This window comes from Lineus longissimus, chromosome 2 (assembly GCF_910592395.1).
Source record: "Lineus longissimus chromosome 2, tnLinLong1.2, whole genome shotgun sequence".
Lineage (NCBI taxonomy): Eukaryota > Metazoa > Nemertea > Pilidiophora > Heteronemertea > Lineidae > Lineus > Lineus longissimus.
Window position 1 is genome coordinate 18,687,413 of NC_088309.1, and position 19,225 is coordinate 18,706,637.

Below are 19,225 nucleotides of genomic sequence, written 5' to 3' on the forward strand. Positions count from 1 at the left end.
CTGAGATAGACGTCTGGTGACGATATGGATATCCTTTTCCCAAAACGACCTAATTTTCCCAGGACCTCCTCTTTCGCTAAGATTCCTTACAAGTACCCTATCTCCCTTCTTTAAGATCGTACTCCTTAGATGTTTGTCATAATTCTTCTTCTGTTTATCTTTTGACTTCTTGATGTTCTCTTTAGCGATGTCATAGGCCTCTTTCATCTGGCTTGTCCACTTCTCTACCGTGTTCAACCCGTCATCCTGATCACATCCAAATACTATATCAACTGGAAGTCTCGGGGATCTTCCAAACAATAGGCGGAAAGGCGACAATCCTGTGGAATCGTTCCTGGTGCAGTTATACGCATGAACCAACTTGTCAACATGACTTTTCCAGTCTTTCTTGTGCTCTTCACCCAACGTCCTCAACATTCCCAGAATAGTTCTGTTCATTCGCTCGCAAGTTCCATTCCCAGATGGGTGATAGGGTGTTGTTGTACTCCTACCAATTCCACACCTCTTCTGCAGTTGATGGAACAAATGATTTTCAAATTCTCTCCCCTGATCATGATGGAGCTTTCCTGGAAAACCAAAACGTGGAATGAAGTCATTGAAAATCTTATCGGCTGCGGTCTTACCGGACTTATTCTTCGTTGGGTAAACTTGCGCAAAACGGGTGAAATGATCCACCAGCACTAACAGATATTCATAACCTCCCTTTGAGCGTTCGAGATGTACATAATCGATTGCGATCAACTCAAATGGTTGTGTCGTCTCTATTGGTTTCAGTTCTGCCCTCCTGGTTACCGTAGGCTTCTTATCTTTTAAACAAGGACATCGCTTTCTGACATATCTAGTTACATCTTCCACCATACCGGGCCAATAGAATCGTTCTTGAGCGAGAGCGGTCACTCGATCCGGTCCCATGTGTCCCATGTCTTTGTGTAACATCTCATAGATCATCTCGTGATAGTCTCTTGGAAGGCAGATTTGCGAAATTTCTCGGGAATCTGGTAATTTACAGGTGCGGCGCAAAATTCCATCTGGATCCAAATGTAGTTTATCCCAGCTTCTGACCCAGGTTCCCAACTTCCTACGCAATTTTCCTGGGTATGTCCCAAGCTCCTCCTTTCTTGGTTTATCACCCCTTTCAACCCATCGCTTCAACACTCCAATTTCAGAGTCCCTGTCTTGGGTTTGTGCGAGTTCTTTGGCAGGTATCACCTCCACTTGATTAAACTCCCAAACATCTTCCATCTCCTTCGCAACTTCCATCGGATTAGCTGATAACACTTCAATCCATCCAAAACCTGCTTCACCACCTTCACCAGTCAACGCTTTCCCTATGCTTCCAAGCTGCTCTGGTCCTGCAGTTTCCGTACAGCCTCGCATATACACTTCAAAATCTAAAGGTTGCCTACTCAGCACGTCAGCATCGGTATTGTCTTTCCCTGGCTTATAGTGTAGTGAGAAATTGAAATCTGCAAGCTCCCCCACCCAGCGATGGCGCGTTGCATCCAACTTGGCAGACGTCAATATATAAGTCAACGGAGTATTATCAGTATAGACGTCGAAGTGTGGTGCGTAGTATAGAAAGTCCCGAAACCTTTCTACAACCGCCCATTTTAGTGCTAGAAATTCTAACTTTCCTGAATGCAAATGATATTGCTTCTCCGCTGGACTCAATGATCGAGATCCGTAAGCTATCACCCTCAAGTTGCCATCTTCTTGCCTCTGGTACAGAATAGCTCCTAATCCCTCAGCACTTGCATCCGTATGGAGAACAAAAGGTTTCTCGTAATCTGGATAAGCCATCACCGGAGTAACCGTCAGACAGTCAATCAACTCATCTAAAGTGCGACGATGCTCCTCCTTCCATTCTATCCGTTCACGCGACGACTTCTGCCCTCCCTTTGGTTTCCTACTCGTCTTCTTCTGTCCACCTTTGGGTTTCTTCGCATTCCCAGAATCAACTTCACTAAGGAGATCATACAAACTTCTCGCCCGCCTGCTGAAATCTGGAATAAACTTCCGATAATAGCCAAGCAGTCCCATCAGTTGTCTCACCTCGCCTACTGTTTTCGGCTCTTTCTCCTTTAGTGCAACCACAGGCTCGATGTCTGCAGGATCCATCCTGTAACCATTTTCTGAAACTAGATTACCCAAAAATCTGACCTCCGATTTGAACAACAGACACTTTTTGGGCTTCACCTTGATACCTTTGCTCGCTAGCCGTCTCAACACCGCTCGGACATCCTCCAGATGTTGTTCAAATGTCTTACTGAAAATAAGACAGTCATCTAAATACGGTATACAACACTTATCACGCAGGTCTACTAACGTTTCCTCCATAAAGTTTTGGAAACAGCCTGGAGCCCCGGATACGCCAAAGGGAATTCTTGACCACTCATACAAACCCCATGGCGTTGTGAACGCAGTATATGGCCGGCAACTTTCCTTGACGAATCCCTGATGGTAGGCCTTGGATTGATCAATAACCGAAAAGTATCTGTTACCAATCAAAGTTTGAATCTCATGTTCTATCCGTGGCATTGGCACTTGAGGAACAAAGCTCTTTTGATTGATAGCTCTATAATCAATGCACAGGCGAAGCGAGTTGTCCTTTTTACGGACACAAACCATCGGACTAGAGTAACTGGATTTGCTCTTTTGTATCCACTTACGGTTCAATAGATCAGTGACGTAATCCTTGACCTCTTGGTAGAGTGGTGGTGGCATCGCCCGGAAAGGTTGTGAAACTGGAATATTGTCTTTCAACTTGATGTCCAACTCCAAACTTGGGGCACAACCAATGTCATCATCGTCTCTAGCGAACGCATGACATTCCTCTCTAAGCATCTTCCTTACTTTGGTCATCTGCTCTGGATTCAACATATTTTCATCCAGACCCACATCTGGATCCCATAAATCAGACTCATCAGACTTACCAGCAGTACTTACCTGTTGTGCTCCAATCACCTGTCCACCACTGACCTGTCTTCCAAACTCCATCAGCGTTTCACCTTCTTGAGGAGGTACCACGGTAATGAGAGACCTGACAGACTCCAAACGACCCACTATCAGCCCTCGATAAAGGTTGACGTCATGATCTGAAAGATTGCTGAATGGGAGAGTTACAGCACAGCTAGCACCCCTCTGTACCTTAACTAGCGCCTGATGTATCTTAATCGCCCCATCCCAGTGGTCATAACCCTCATTTGAGAACACTGCCTGGTGATTGGATGACTCTGCTCCTACTCGCGTGAAGCACCGAACCTTTACCGTTTTCCCTTTTGGAATTACAACATTTTGTTTGCCTATCTTTACCAGACCTAACACACTCTTTTGTTCATCTTCCAACACGGACAAAACAGAGGAAACTTTTGTATTTTCAACCGTTGGAAACACAGATGAAATGCCAGTGTCGTTCAACCAATGGGCTATGATGTTGTACCCCAAGATGGGTGGATCGAGTTCAAACTCCGTAACCAGAAATGGTACCCCTGCAGTGCATTGACCGCCAGGTGGACAAATTTTCAACTCCACATACCCCCGAAACCGGATGTCATCACCACTAGCTGACCTGACACGTAGCTTTTCATCAACCAGTTCTGAAATAGGTCTTATGTCCTTGTCTGGAAACCGTTCACGGAGCCAATTCAGTCCAACCAAGCTCACTTGTGCCCCAGTGTCCCAAAGCATGTCCTCACGTTGTCCTTCAACCAGAAACGAAACATGACACTTTTCTCCAATAAGCTTTACCAATCGCTTTTGGCTTTTAGGAGTCAGTCCATTACCCTTTTCCGTGGATTCCTGCACCGGCTGCGCCGCAACAACCCGTTCAACTGTCTGGATTGTCTGACACAACTTCTTATGTTCATCCCAACCCTGCTTTTGACATTGGCGGTCACAATAGAGAATTTGCCCATGACACCCCGAACACCTTTTCAAATCTACATTAACAGCGGAACATGTTCTACAGCTTGGTACATGTGTTGATGAGAGGGTCTCTTTTGGATTGATCACTGGCCCCCTTCCCTCAGTGATCCCTTCTCGTTTCCCGACCTTTCACTCCTACGTGGACAGTGACTTCTGTAGTGTTCGTCTGAACCGCATTCATAACAATGAAAACATCTGTGGTTCCCATCTCTCACGCATTTCGGGCACTTCATTTGTCGTTTTCGCTGTTGAGGTCGGTTGCTCTCATTTGCTCTCTGCTCTTCGGATGAGTTCACGCCAACGTCTCTGCTGGTCCCCGTCTTTACCGCCTGTCTCAGCTCATTCATCTCAACTCTCAAGGTCTTCAGTTGTTCGAGCACGGCACTAGTCTCAGTCAATGCAGGTTGCGTAGACACCGCTTTCACCTTGACGGTCCTCTTGGCCTGGATTTCTGCCTGACGTCTGGTGATGTCATTCACAGCTGCAATTAACGCCTCATCGGAGTCCCCTTCAAGATGACGCTGAAGCTCCACCCGGAGAAGGTCATCAGATAAACCAGTGCAGACAGATTGGCGAAATTGCTGCTCTAACAAACTGGTATCGAACGTTTTGGTGGAATCTTCTCTGGAAGCAAAGATGATCTTCTGCCTCATTGCCAGGGCCCTGTAGAGAAAGTCCTGAGGAGACTCTTTCGCTCCTTGGTTTAATGAACAGAGCTCCTGATACATCTGAGTGGCTGACTTCTCCCGATAGAATCCTCTTATAACAGTCTGCGCTCGAGCCAGAGTCAACTGTTCGATCCCCTCTAAATATTCTCTCAACCGACACGTCGGCTCGATTGCCCGGACAACACCATCTAAAATGTCCATCTCTGAGTAGCCCCGTTTTCGGCCAGCTTCTACCTGACGGAGAACCTTAGGTAACTCAAGCAATTCGCTCGCTCCCCGATGTTATTTGACAATTTAAAGTTCTGCGAGTGATAGATCACATTTTTAACGGGCATGGCTGCGGCTGAATCAGCTGGCTTTGATTCCGCTACAGTTACCTCCGTCGTCTTCCCTGTTGATATAGTTGTGCTGCCTAGGTCAGCTGTCGACGTCGACGTCAAGGCCTCGGTTAGAAATTCCAACAGCTCCGGCAGCCGTTCAACCCCGAGGTCTTCAGCCGTCTTTGACTTTCGTACCTCATCTTCGAACAGCGATAGCATGTCTTCCACATCTAACCCACTCGCCTGTGACTTGCCAAAACAGCTATCCACAGCCTTCATCAACTGGTCTGCACTTGCTCTATACATCAGCCTCCTCAAGGCCAACAGCACCTTCGTCCTTTCTCTTTCCGCCATGGTTCTTTCTTCGGTTTACTTTCAATTATATTTTCCCGGCTGAGCCCCCAAAATTGTTACCGAGGTTCTGTAATGAAACGGAGAGAAAAACGTATTTGTTTGGACGTAAATTGGGTTTAAAATCTTAATTTATTCGAAACTTGCGGACAGCCTACCGCGCATGCGCAAGCAACAGAGCAAACCACGACGTCACCGCGCCATGCTATCCGACATTAACATAAAATTTGTGTCCCCCCAATACTTTGCCACTACCTCACATGTGCAGTATCAAAAACACGTTACTTCAAACAGTATATATTCGTGAAGGTGTCATAGGTGGTCAATTATTAAAGCTCGACTATTGGTTAAATTTTCATCAAAGGAGATTCACCGCTGGGTCTAAGACCCCAGTGGCCCATGTACCTGTTGAAGATGATCTGAATTGGTTGAAAACCATTGTTCCTTAAAATTGTTTTTGCGGACCTATAGTACATGTATATGCAATCATTTAAACCCAGAAGTATTAAGGTAGCAGGAAGGGTTGGGCGTTTGTGGTTTCCGAGTCTGAGGGTGTTGGTGTCTGTTGACTGTGCTTTAAGAGAGACTAGGCATGGCGCCAGTCTCTCTTAAAGCACAGTCAACAGGCATTTGGTCTCAGTATTTGGGTAAGTACAGAATCAAGGCAGCTTAGAGAGCAATGATTGAACGATGCTGTGGACAAGTCCAAGGATACTGCATCAGTCACGACCAACTTCTCATCAGAAAGCGTCACCACCAGCATATTCAATGTTCAGTTCCAACCTGTACCAGTCCAATGCACGTCTGTCATGGTCAGCAGTGGTCAGCTTAGCGCGATATGGAACATTCTTCCGAAACTCAAGCGAGGGAAGTCTGCTCATTAGCATATCTCGCGCACTGCTCCTTTTTGTCAAATATCGTATAGTGAAATCGTAATGGAAAACGTCTGGCTTTGCGCCAGACATTAAGACTAATAAGTGAAGAACTAATAGGTAAAGAACTTCTACTTGCGCGAGACTGCTGTGATAAAATTATCATTGCAGAGACTCCGGTGACGTACACATATATTTTTTACAATCAAAAATGCCCTCAAAAGTGACATGGAATGATTATTTTATTGATATTTCCTACTTTATACCTTCCGATTATCACTTTATACAAATAGATCGGCGTTAGGTCGCATGCTTTTCTTTCCTGGTGACACTATAAAGCAAAATAGTTGCAACCCCGTAAATGCGCTATAAGTCCAATAATTAGTGACGGTGACCCGTTATAAATGTTTTGCCAGCTTCGCTTTTTTGCCGCTACGCGGCGCGTTGGGCCCTTGCGTCAAGGTACACTTTTATAGTTTTAAGTGTAATAGTACCTCCAATCGTAGGGTGGAAAACGTTGCTGTCGAAACTAATTGCTTTGGACCTGTACTTGGTCTCGCCTGGTCGAAGACGGAGTTGCTCCCTAGGCCAATAAAATCCAATTAGATGCTGACCGTCATCTTGACCCGCAATGATCTCGATAGTGGTGACGCAAACGCACGAGAGTCAGGATGCTAACCAATGCTCATCCCAGAGCTGGAATACTCATGAGAATAAAACCATCTAAAAAGTCTATAGAATGTAGATCCATCAACTTAAAAGTACGATTTGAAGTTTAACTAAGAGTAGTTGGTAGTTCGTGTTTGTGTATCACTATTTTTGATGATCCAAATGCGTTGCCGTAGACTTATTAGAGGAATCCCTGTAATGACGTCAGAATGGGGGTTTCCGAACACATGAAAAGTTTAAGAAGTTTATGATCGGGTTGGCTAAAGTGTTTATTCGGTTTTTGCGCGAAATATTGCAGAATAGATATTGTAAGACGATTTTCTACTACATCTTTATCATAATGGTGCAATCAAATTGTCTACTGGTGTTTATGTCACGCGTCTTGTGGTGGGGTTCCCCGACATGTCATGTCTTGTATGTGCTAGTCACAGTGTATAGTAGTGCATTATGTACGTGCATAACTTACTTCCGGGTTTGACTTTTCTTGCTGTGCGGTTTTACCACTTCCTCATCTTTTTCTAATCCATGACACGTAGATGAAATATTGAGGCACTACCGGTATGCTTATGATGATATCCTGCACATAATCTGATCTTGGATGTGTGGGGCCGACGGCTACAGTTCAAGTCACAATTGACATCCCTTCTCGGCTTCTGCATCTCGTAATTAAGCCACAACTTACACGAAACCTGTGCGCTGAAATGCCCGCAGGTCTAGTTTCACGCTAGGTAGTGCGAAGGTTGCGTGAAATTTTTGCATATCAAGGGATGTCGATTGTGATTTGGACTGTAGGTGTTCCCAGAAGGACTTGTCCGTGGTGCACCGTGAACGAGCAGTATTGAGGGTCCCAGTATTGACACTGTCAAAAGTTATTGCACTTTTATGACAACGGTTTTGGAAACTGACACAGGCACCGAGAAAACCTCCGGTCAATCTCCAAGAGATTTTAGAAGACCCAACCTAACTTGAGCATGGGAATTTGTTTTGAGGCTTAATAATGTGTTGAATTCCTTCTTTTTACAGACGGACAGGCTCCTTTTGATGCTCTTCACTGAAGCTGTTGGTAGTGATGACCAGTCATGGAACAGACCCTTGTGAGCCACAGCCACCTGATTTCAGTAAATTAGAGTTGCTTTCTCTCAGCGGTGTTGATCTCTATTCCAGTGGAACATTCGAAGGTGATCCAGCAACTCAAGGTGCTCAAGATACTTCCCGTTCAGACGGCCAACAAATACCTCTAGTTGTTGCTGACGTGACCGAGAGTGATATGGCTCTTAAACATAAAAAGGCCCATCTCCACAGAGAGATGTCAGAGGAAATGGTGGAGGGTATTGACTTGGACAATCTTCGTCAGTGCCTCGAGACATTCAAACAGAATAGAAACGTCCTGGAAGAATGCTATGATAAAACTAACAGACAGTTTGAAGACTTGAGAAAAGTTCTCAGCATAAATGACGACGCTGCAACGAAAATTCTGTTTATGTCTGACGATGATAAGAAATCTGTGAAACAAATTTTGAACAAGAATCCTGTGATATTAGTTGTTGGGCAAACTAACTGTGGTAAGACGTCGCTTATTAATGAAATACTTCAGCGGTCCTATCTTCCGACCTCCGAGTTTCCTTGCACTGCCCGCCTTGTACGGACGAGGTATAGCGAGGAAGGGTACATCAAGATCAAAAATGAGAAGGGTGATACTCTAAAGGAGGTCGAGATTGATGGCAAGCTGAAACGTGTTCCAAGGCAGTACATCGTATTGGAAGGTGAAGCAAGGGAATTGAAGGAAACAGTAGAGCAGACTGTGGAGGTTGGCATCGATGATCCTCTACTACGCTGCGGGGTTGAAATCATTGACGCACCTGGCACATGTGAGAACGAGGCTCTTGACAACATCGTACAGGAGTGTCTGGATGGTGTCCTACAGGTGGTGCTGTATGTCATTGATGGGAATACATCTCTCAGAAGGCCGGTAATTATTTCGCATTTTAGATACAGGAAAGTCTGTCAGGAACTGTTACTTTTTAGCTCACCTCTTAGCAGAGGTGAGCTTATCCCATACCGTGGCGTCCGTCGTCCGTCGTCGTCGTCCGTCGTCCGTTAGCAGGGCACGTTTCGTAACTGTTAGAGCTATTGAGTTGAAACTTTGTACACATGTACCCTTATGTAATGACACCTTGGAGACTAAGTTTCAATCCGATTCGTTTCATGGTTTGGCCACCAGGGGGCCAAACGTTAAAAGTGAAAATATGCAATATCTCCCTTAATAGTAGTCGGGAAATTTTGAAAAAAATATGGTAGGTACTTCTAGCAAAGGTGCATCATATATCCTCCGGGTTTTTGATTTGACCTCCTTTTCAAGGTCACAGAGGTCAAATGGTGTAAATTGGCCGTTAGGATGTAACGATGGCACGTTTCTAAACTGCAATGACTATTGATACCAAATTTGGTACACATTTACCCCTTAGTCAGGTGATCTCAGGGACCGAAGTTTGGTCCAATATGATTCACCACTTGACCACCAGGGGGCAAAATCCAAAAACCTTAAAAATGTGATTATTCCTTAACTTCTTGCCCGATTGCCACCAATTTGATATCATGGGTACATCTAACCACCATACAGTATACGTCACACAGGTTTTTAATTTGACCTTCTTGTCAAGGTCACAGAGGTCAAATGGCGTAAATTCGCTGTCAGGCCGTAACTATGGCACGTTTCTTAACTGCAATGACTATTGATCACAAATTAAGTACACATGTACCCCTTGGTCAGGTGATCTCAGGTACCGAAGTTTGGTGCGATCTGATTTGCCGTTTGGCCTCCAGGGAGGGGGCCAAATCCTAAATTCTTCAAAATGCCATTATTCCTAGTAATGACTTGCCCGATTGGCACCAATTTTATATCATAGGTACATCTAATTCTAACAACCATTCAATGTGTCACCCAGGTCTTCTTTGATTTGACCTACTTTTCAAGGTCACAGAGGTCGAATGTACTGTAAATTGGCCATTTTGGGGAAATTGTAATTGCTTGGACCTACATCAAACCTAACACTACATGACACAATACCATGCTCTTTATCCATCTTTCCTCCACATGAGGTGAGCACAATGGCCCTGGCCATTTCATTTATGGCAACTCCCAAGTTTTTGTGATTTACTCCACTACAAATGGCATAGATGACATGCCTGACTGAATTTGCAGTAGTTTAAGGAATTGATACCTCACTGTAGACCAAAACTTCAGCAGAGCCGAGGTTTTGGCCAACTTTTTAGCTCCACCCCCACGGTTTTGATCAGACAATCAATACCGACAGTGAGGTATCAATTTCTATTCTAAAATATCTCAAATCAAACAACGAAAAATGTGGTTTTTAAATTATATTGACAGCTTCCACATTTTGCACCAACCCAAGCGGTTATGGTTGTCTGACCATAACGCTGAATTTCAAACGAGTCTTCGTTTGCGCATGGTGCATTTTACACTGTAAACAGGTTAAAGTGCGGTTCGGTCTTAATCCAGGTATTTTAGAATTGATATCACGCCACTACAGGAAAAAATTATTGAGTGGGTTAAGTCCTGGTCCTGTACCTCGGAGTATTTTATGAACAGTAATCACCAGGTTGACCTTCAATCACAATGAATGTCGGTTTTATAACTGATGTTAATGTCAGAAGAATGTGAAACAGTCTGCCAAATGAACCATCAGGAATTTTGGAGAACTTTCTTCCCCTGGCACTGTCCTGAGTCAAAGTTGTCATTCCAAAAGCAAAATCTTAACTTAAAAGGATCATTTTTCATTTTCAGGATGTTGCATTCCTGTATCGGTTGAAGAGAATGGCGCCAAATATGAGGATCATCTACGTTTGTAACAAGGTCGAAGAAGACGAACGTGCCAACAAGTTCGATCAGCCGTCCGATTGTGAGTCTGATGACGAGGACGCATTAAACCCAGATGTGGGCGTACCCGAATACACTAGAGACAAAGGACAGCTGGCATTTTTTCGGTTACAGAAGACTGGTATTATCGACCAGGAGGAAACAATGAAGACGTGTGCGCACTTCCATCCAATTTCTTGCTCGCAATTGCGAATCGCTCGCCGAAAACACAAGGCGACAATGCATGGTGACAGAAACCCATATTTGGCGAACTTTCGTAAACTTCTTGCTTGTTTGATGGAGTACTTTCAGGTGTGTGTTAATAAACACCTTCTGCAGGCCACAAAAAGGTTATTGACCGTGCAGAAAAGGACGTTTGATTTCTTCATTGCGGATAAGTTTTTAAATGTGCCACGGATCGAGCAGCTTCCTGCGGTGATAAAGAAGATTCTGAAAGAGGAACTTGAGCATTACAATGAGATGAAACAGCATATAGATACGCAGCAGATGGAGATGTTCAACATAATTACCAAGTATTTGCATGATTCTGTGGAGCGGACTCAGATTATTCATGATGCTGGCGAGATTGCCTTCGCACCGATCAAAATAGGTGACGAAGTGCACAGAAACTATGTCATCAACGAATGTCGGAAGCAAGTACGAGATTTTGTCTTGATGAAGGTAACAAAAGACATTGAGAGAAAGATACGTAACGTGAAAGATGCAATTAGTCGTAAATTTGGGGAGAGTTTCCAACTGAATGTGATGCAGTTGCAGGACATTGGGCCGATTTCCGACATCTTACAGGAACAGCTCGATGGTAACTACATGCTCACGTTCGACTCTGGTAGTCCAGTTGACATTGCGATCGATACTGGGGTCGTGAAGGAGGGAATTGGCCAACGGGCCTTGAATGCTTTCGAGAATGTCAAAGCCAATATGAGAGGTATCTATCTTGATGGTGCTTGGAAGGAAGACACAGCAAAAGCGGTGCTAAGAAGCGTCGATGCAACAAAGCTAGCCGCATCGATTTGTTCCAGAATTCATTTGCAGGTGAACAAGGGTCATGAGAATTTCACCATAGCAATGCGACAGATAAACTGTCTGTATAGTGTGCGTCAGCGCCAGACTAAGAGTGAACAACAGAAACTGCTAGAACAAGTCCCTGAATTTGCGTCGAATATTTGTTTAACTGAAGCGCTTCAGTCCTCAATTGCGTCTGGGCCTTTGAAATTGGAGGGAAGATTTGGGGAAGGTTCGAGAGCAGTGGTTTACGGTTGTTCGTACCAAACTGAGAGTTCCAGTTCCAGAAAAAACATTGCTGCCAAGGTTTTCAAGCGGGAACAAATTCCTACGGATTTTGCAACTGTCTACAATTATCTCAGGTAAAATTTTATGATTGAATGATTCATTTATGATATTTCATTGATCACATCTTCTTTAGATCCTCTTAATATTGATACGACAATTGTGGGTGAATTTAAGTTCCAGAATTATTTACCTGGACAATATTTGCTACATCTTCACCTGATAGCATCAGTCCGTTTGATAGCTGGTACATAGTACATGCAGATGGCAAGACCAGAAATGATGATGCCATTGGTGAACATTTCGTCAAGGTAAATGACTTTGGATCTAACTCAACATTAACCAGAGGCAAGGTACATTTATGTGACCTACTCCTGCAAAATTCAGCACTTTAGGCCAAAAACAGACTTCCGGCAAACAGACAATTTTTGCTTGCAGGATATTTTCGTGAGTGGGTCATGCTGGCTAAAATGTTCTGCTGGCTGCTAAAATCTTGCTTTTCAGCTGAAATGCCATGTCACTGTTGCCCTTTTTTACACAGGGCCTTGCATTAAGCTTGGCTCTATGATGGTCTCGGCTCAGTAAACCAAACGAACAGGTGATAAAAGAGATCGCCTATACACCCGGCGCAATCAGCAGGTATCAGAATTACACCTAACAAAGACAAATTCCACATTTCTTGAATAGCTTGTGCCTAAAAAATGCCCATCTTTGTGTGCTGTAGGCTTAATTACTCAACACATTGAGACCTGTAGTGTTGACGCTGGATTTGAGTTGGACAATCACACTACAGCGCTGAAATTAACTAGATAGTTTTAATTTCATAAGAAACAAATTTTGTGAAGGTATTTGGCGTGACAAATGCAGGATTTGCTCAGGACGTTGTTTTCCAATGAGATCTTGGTAATTTTAAGTGTTCATTGATTGAAATTTCCATTGCAGACTTCTCCCAAAGGCAAACCACTTCCTTCGACCACATGGGGTTGGATTCACATGTGGCAACAAATTCACAGTACTACTTCCAAAAATTGATACAAATCTGTTCGCTGAACTTGCAAAAGATTCACCCATGCGGGACCGATTGTCTATCTATGACCGTGTCAGTTTGGCTGTGGACATTGCCTCTGCTTGCAGTCATGCAGCAAATAATGGCTTTAGACTGACTGATCTCAGGCCAAACAACATTACCGTAAGTACTGGTCAGTAAGTAAGTAAGTATGCTGGTCAGATTTCCTAGAAAATTTCGTCCAGATGAATTTTGTTTCCCTGATCTAACACGCCACGAGCTGACTAGAAAGTAAAGTTACTTTTTCAACATATTTGTGACATTGAATACGATGTCAAATCACGTTACGTGAGAAAAAATAACGCTGCACATGCGAAGCTACCTCTGCAAAGGGACAAATTGTGACGTCATTCTTGATGGACTGTCATTTGTATCTCAAAACTGGTCAATTTACGGTATGCATAACAGCTTATGTCACATTTTTTCGTCCCCGGGCATTCCATGTATGACGTCACATAGCCCGAGTTCACCCGCCATACTTTATCAAGTCTCTGATTATTTAATTACGGTGACGTTTTTCGTGAGATAGACTAACTCGTTTGATTTTCTTCAGTTGCTCCATCTCAAGGGACATCACTCTGGTCGTCCTCTCATCAAGATGCACGTGATAAAGTGGAAGGAAGAAGACCTCCCGTATCCCGACGGTCGACCGCCGTTCCATTTCGCTCCCGAGGCATACTGCAAGGGGAAAGCGTCGCCCAAACTGAAAAACCCTAACAAGAAATATGACGCGTACAGCATGGCGATTATTACCTGGCTACTTGTCATCGGTAAGTTTATCCGGCCGCGGTTTGCGATGCAAGACAATGAAACAGTCAAGAATTACGTGCAGAATAACACGGAGGAAGTAGCACAAGAGCTACTGCAAACAATCTTTGAACTTGACGATCCGAGCGTGAAAGAAAATCGAAAGTGCATGCAGTTGATTCAAGACATCTTGGAGAGGTTTATTGTCGGGGCCGACAACCGAGGTGGCATTCATAACCTGCATGGTACTTTGAAGGACTTCATTGATAAGACACAGTTTGAGTTCGAGGAGCGTCTTGTCTGAATAACATATGAAAAGTGGAAACTGATGTCATTGGTTTTCATGTGAACAGAACAATGTTAAATATTATATATATAAATATCTTGTTTCTTAAAAGTGAGATGTGTTTTGGTCTAAAGCGGGGTATCTATAGACAAATACTTCGTCCCCAAAAGCGGCGAAGTGCGAGGTGCCTATTGCAAAAATGATTGGTTGACGAAACAATGGCCTTTTTGGTTGGCTAGCCTTGTGACGTCAAACTATTTTTACACCGAGGAGTTTTCCTGTTTTTCATAATGGTTTAAGCTTAAATGCATTTGGGCTGGAATTCCTGACTTTTTTCGAGTTAGCACATAGGCTCGATGTGCAGCGTAGCGGATCGAGACGATATAATGGGCTAGGGTACCTATTACCCCCCGTCTGCCCAAATAGATTACTACAGCCCCGCAAACCTGGTCTTTCCGACATTCATACTTTTTTATCTAACATTTGTCTAAAGACGACAAAAGTCGCCCCTCTAACAATTTATTTGAACATACAGTAGAACCTCTCTATTAGGGATACCCACAGGACCAACAAGTACTGTCCTTAATAGAGAGGTGTCCTGATTAGAGAGGTCAAATTGAATGGAAACCACCAATTTGGGACCAAAACTTTGAGAGGGTGTCCTTGATAGGGAGGTGTCCACTAAGGAAGTTCTACTCCACATGTATTGTGAACTGAAAGTGGGTGGCGCTGGTTTTGAAATAAAACTCTTTGTTAAGAATGTGTGTCACATGTACTCTGCCGTGGCAGAAGTGTTTATACATGTAGTGTCTGGCTTATGATTTCAGAGGTTAGTATGTGACACTTCCATGTAGAATTGATAAAAACTACACGTTGTTATCAATAACGTCAATTGATTCTTGGGTGTCCCAGCTAGATATCTGATTAGGTGGGCAGAATAGGTCACAGCCAAAGGAAGGCTTGGTGTGCAATGCCCTGCTTTAAAGGGACAACTTGGGCATGAGTTCTCCAAACGGATAATTTAAAAATCCTTGCACTGCAATAAACAATGCACTAGAAGGGGGTGTAACCGTAGGCCTGCCTGAAATTCACAAGCCATGTCCAAGGCCACCTCGCTACACAGGTGAAAATCCTTATTAAGAGAGCAGCATTAGTGCGATACTACCAGTGGCAGGGCATGGTGTCAAGCAGGAGAATTAACCTGGCCAGGTAAACACTACACCCAAGTTGTCCCTTTAAGTGGAAATGCATCGTAGCCACTTGTGACAAGAGGCAGGGTGAAAGGAAAGAATTGAGTCTGCATCCCACTTTAACTCTCTTGCTAAAAACACTTTTCTTGCTTATATATAGATTATCCAAGAATGAGAGTCCCCCGACTTATTTTAGCCAAATATTTGGCTGTACCATTTAATTGCATCAAGACTCATCACCACATAAGCCTTTCACGTGTGTTATCAAGCACAATGTCTATTTTATTATGTCCCGAACAATGGTCTTGCAACGTGAAAGGCTTATGTGGGGGTTGAAGTTGAAACTCTTCAGAGTAAGGAGTAGACTAAAGCATTGGAAAGGAAATGAAAAATGAGAAGGTACACTTTCAATGAAACGTACCTTCTGTTAAAAGTCCGACGCAGATCAGTACATGTAAGCTAGATTCAGCCTGATCAACATGTGAACAATAGGGCCCACCATAGGGTTCCTTTCAGAAAATTGAGTAAGACTAGACACATCCTGTGTTCAGGCTCTTTTTACTCCTACATTGTATAACAAATGTTTGAAATATCGAGAGGCAGAATATATTGAAAACAACTGGTGCCAGGATGGACCAGATGATGTTTCAATTGCTTTGACTGACTAAGGCGCACGAAGGCCATTGCACTACTCGTAAAAACATAACAAAATTCCCATTGGAATCTGTTGAGGTTTTAGGTTTCGAATTGATACATCCCAGAAAGAGCCAACATTTGGGGCAGCTAAAGTAATAATGATACTTGAACATGATCTTACGATACTTGTGATATGTGTATCATTGAGGTAAAATCATGAATTTAGATAGGTTTTATATTTAGTTAGCTTTTATATTGCGAAGGGACTGTTCACCTCGGGGGAATTTCCCTGATTACCCTGACATCAGAGAGATTTTATTTTTTATTGATGTATCTTGGCTGGGAATACCTACCATAAAAATTTCATCAAAAACAAATCACTGATAAGTGAGATATCACACTTTTTGTGTTTTCAGTTTTGGCCCCCTGGTGGCCAAGTCAAGAATCAGATCAGACCAAAATTTGCTGTCGGAGATCATCTGACCTAGGGGGTCATGCATAAAAACTTCAAAGCTCATAGCCCTACCAGTTAAGAAACGTGCCACAGTTACACTCAAACTGCAAATTTACGCCTTTGACCTCTGTGACCTTGAAAAGTAGGTCAAATAAAAAACACGTATGATATGTTCAAAATCAAATCTTCGTTATGCCATATTTTTTCTGACCCGTTCATCCAAGGTATCATACCGGCATGTTTCCAGATCATAAGTGAACAGTTCTTCCAGACAATACAAATCAGTCTGCAAAACGGGTCAAAGTCCCCGAGGTAAACAGCCCCTTTATCACTTAGTGATTTTTTTATTGCCATTTAGAAGGAGATTTGTACATTTCATATTAGGCCATGGGAATAATCAATCATGTTTACCGTCCACCTCCCGCATGGGTTCTGAACGAACATGAAATATTTTCATTATTTTTTTTTAAATCTATTTTTTTTATTGTTGCCATCATTTTTTTACTTAAATAATCTTTCCAGTGGTTCATCTTTACCTTAAATGATTGAAAAACACAATAAAAACTTGGCAGGGTAGGCTCTTCATCATAATAATGAAATTTTTTCAATGCCTCATGTTGATGACCGACCTGATTCCCATTTACTGGAACTTGCTGAATCGCGTGGTTTGACCAGTAAATCAGACTGTAAACCGATAATGAATAATGAAAAATGAAAAAAAGCCTCATCATCTTTTTAAATCTCTCGGACGGTAAACAGGATTAATCATTCCCATGGCCTTACATGTATGTCTATTGTTGAGATGGTTTCTGATTTATTCAAACAGCACTACAGGATGACACATAGGACAATCAGAATCATGAATGTCTCATCCTATGGTAATTTCATTTTCTGATCATAATGTTGCTGTAACAACTGCCATCTATGGAACAAGAGAATAAAAAGAATTTGTTATGATTCGATTGCCAAAGAGGCAGCAGCCAACCTCTGCGAAAAGGGGTGCAGCACTTGCACTATCCTTGTTGTTCTTGTTAAGATGGACGCCTGTACCACGCCCATCCGGATATACACCAGTATGGGTGAAAACTCTCCCACATTGATGGAGCCCATGCGGATATTACGTTCTAGTCAAAGTAAAGATGTTCAGAACTGCTTAAAAATGTCACCTATATCCATTCATTTATTTCTTTGTGTCATTTTCCATTGATAATGTCATTTATCCTTTGCTCCTTCCAATCCGTTAATGAGTTCTTATCCTCTATTTATATATTTGACAAAAATGCATTTTGTGGCCTATGGTAATGTACCAATGAACGTACTTCATAGTCCTAAATCAACAGGCCCTGCGAGCCCAATGACCAATGTTGTAATGGAAAGACCTATATAACAAATTTCATTATCGTTGCAGTGTTGCATGGAAAGAGATTTCATGGTGTTAATTTATTATTTCCATTCCTCCTAAATTGGTCTTCTAAGGACAATAATGCAGGGATGAAGTTCACTTTAACTTCAGAAATATTGTGTGCAACAAGCAGGGAATGAGCCAATTTCAGCAGCTTTGCTGATCTTTGAGCAGGGCTGCAAGGATAGACCTTTCCTTTAAAGACGGTTTATAAAAATCAAAATTAGAGACGAAATGCAACGATGCACTCCAGTCTCGGGAATTGCCATATTTGAATAACAGTATGAAATGAGCTAAAGTAGATGGCCGATTTGTAGAAGATGAGTTTCAAGCTAGACAAAGATGTTGCTCTTTAATTTGCACGGTTAGATTTCTATTCCTCTCAACAGTGAGGTTAGTACTAAAAGGGTTTAAACAGTCTTGTGCTTACACAGTAAAGTGTAACTTGCAGCACTCTTAGAAACGAGCTTTTGAAAACGAAACCTAATGGTTTTTTGGCCAACACAAATCTAGACCCCGTAGAGGTTTTTTCAGCTGGTTGATAACCCGCAGACGTTTTCATATACTTACAAAACTATTTTTAACCAAAAAAACTACGTGATGCATTATTTGTGTTCAGACCGGCCTGACGCTTTCCCAATATAGCGTTGTAGCGAATCGAAGCCTATTTTAATGGGCTAATTTGTGTTGGGCGGTAGGGTGAGTTACCATGGATGGATTGAGAAGGGAAGACACTGTTGATGTTATCATTTTCATGTCTTTCATATATTTTTATCTTCGTAACACCTATAGTATCTTCTTTTACGATACCCTACGACGTGAGGAAAAGTGTGTGTTTAAGATGTGTTATAGTTACAAATTTTGAATTGGGGATGAAGTATATTTTTACCATATATTCCATTCATCAGAAAAAAATGTGTATTCACAATTATTTACATTCTTACTGTTTTCTTTACGTGCAAAACTGTGTGTCAGTGTGCATTGTACGATATGTTTTTGAGTTAATTGAGTATTTTCATGAGCAAAAATATGTGTAAACATGGTAAAGATATGTTTTGAATAAAGAATTAGTGATCATATTTTCACAATGCTTCGAATTTGATTCGCCAATAGTATATAATGCAATTAAGTTAGTATATTATTCAATAAAGTCTATAAACTTCAAAACCATGTTGTCAGTATTTTGTTGGGTTAACGGTCCCTCCTAGGGAGGTGGAGTTCCAAGGCTTTCACTTTCTTCGGAGACCTTTCTCTAGGTTGACGACGTCGGCTGTCGGCCTACTTCCATAACAAGGTCAGGATCAAATTAGTCTCTGTCATGTAAAATGTCGGAACGAGTTTACAATCCCCGATCACACCCCAAAAAAAGGTCATCGGTTGACTAACCAAGCACCACTGTTCAATGGATTTAGGCCTATAGTTGAATGCGATCAAACTACGTCATTTCCGATCGGG

General features: G+C 42.6%; 1 protein-coding gene across 6 annotated transcripts in view; it reads left to right on the forward strand.

Moving 5' to 3' along the window:
* Positions 1-18,915, forward strand: part of LOC135482725 (dual serine/threonine and tyrosine protein kinase-like) — a 33,630-nt gene extending 14,715 nt beyond the window's left edge. For 4 of the 6 annotated variants that reach the window (XM_064763035.1, XM_064763038.1, XM_064763036.1 and 1 more), the window contains exons 2-5: positions 7,828-8,773; positions 10,610-12,066; positions 12,932-13,178; positions 13,609-18,915. In XM_064763035.1, the coding sequence (XP_064619105.1) occupies positions 7,874-8,773; positions 10,610-12,066; positions 12,932-13,178; positions 13,609-14,106 (3,102 nt within the window). In that variant the 5' untranslated portion in view covers positions 7,828-7,873 and the 3' untranslated portion in view covers positions 14,107-18,915. Of the gene's footprint in view, positions 1-7,022; positions 7,113-7,827; positions 8,774-10,609; positions 12,067-12,931; positions 13,179-13,608 lie in introns of those variants that run through there. The other 2 variants (XM_064763034.1, XM_064763039.1) reach the window with 2 other exon arrangements.
* The last annotated feature ends 310 nt before the right edge of the window (positions 18,916-19,225 follow it).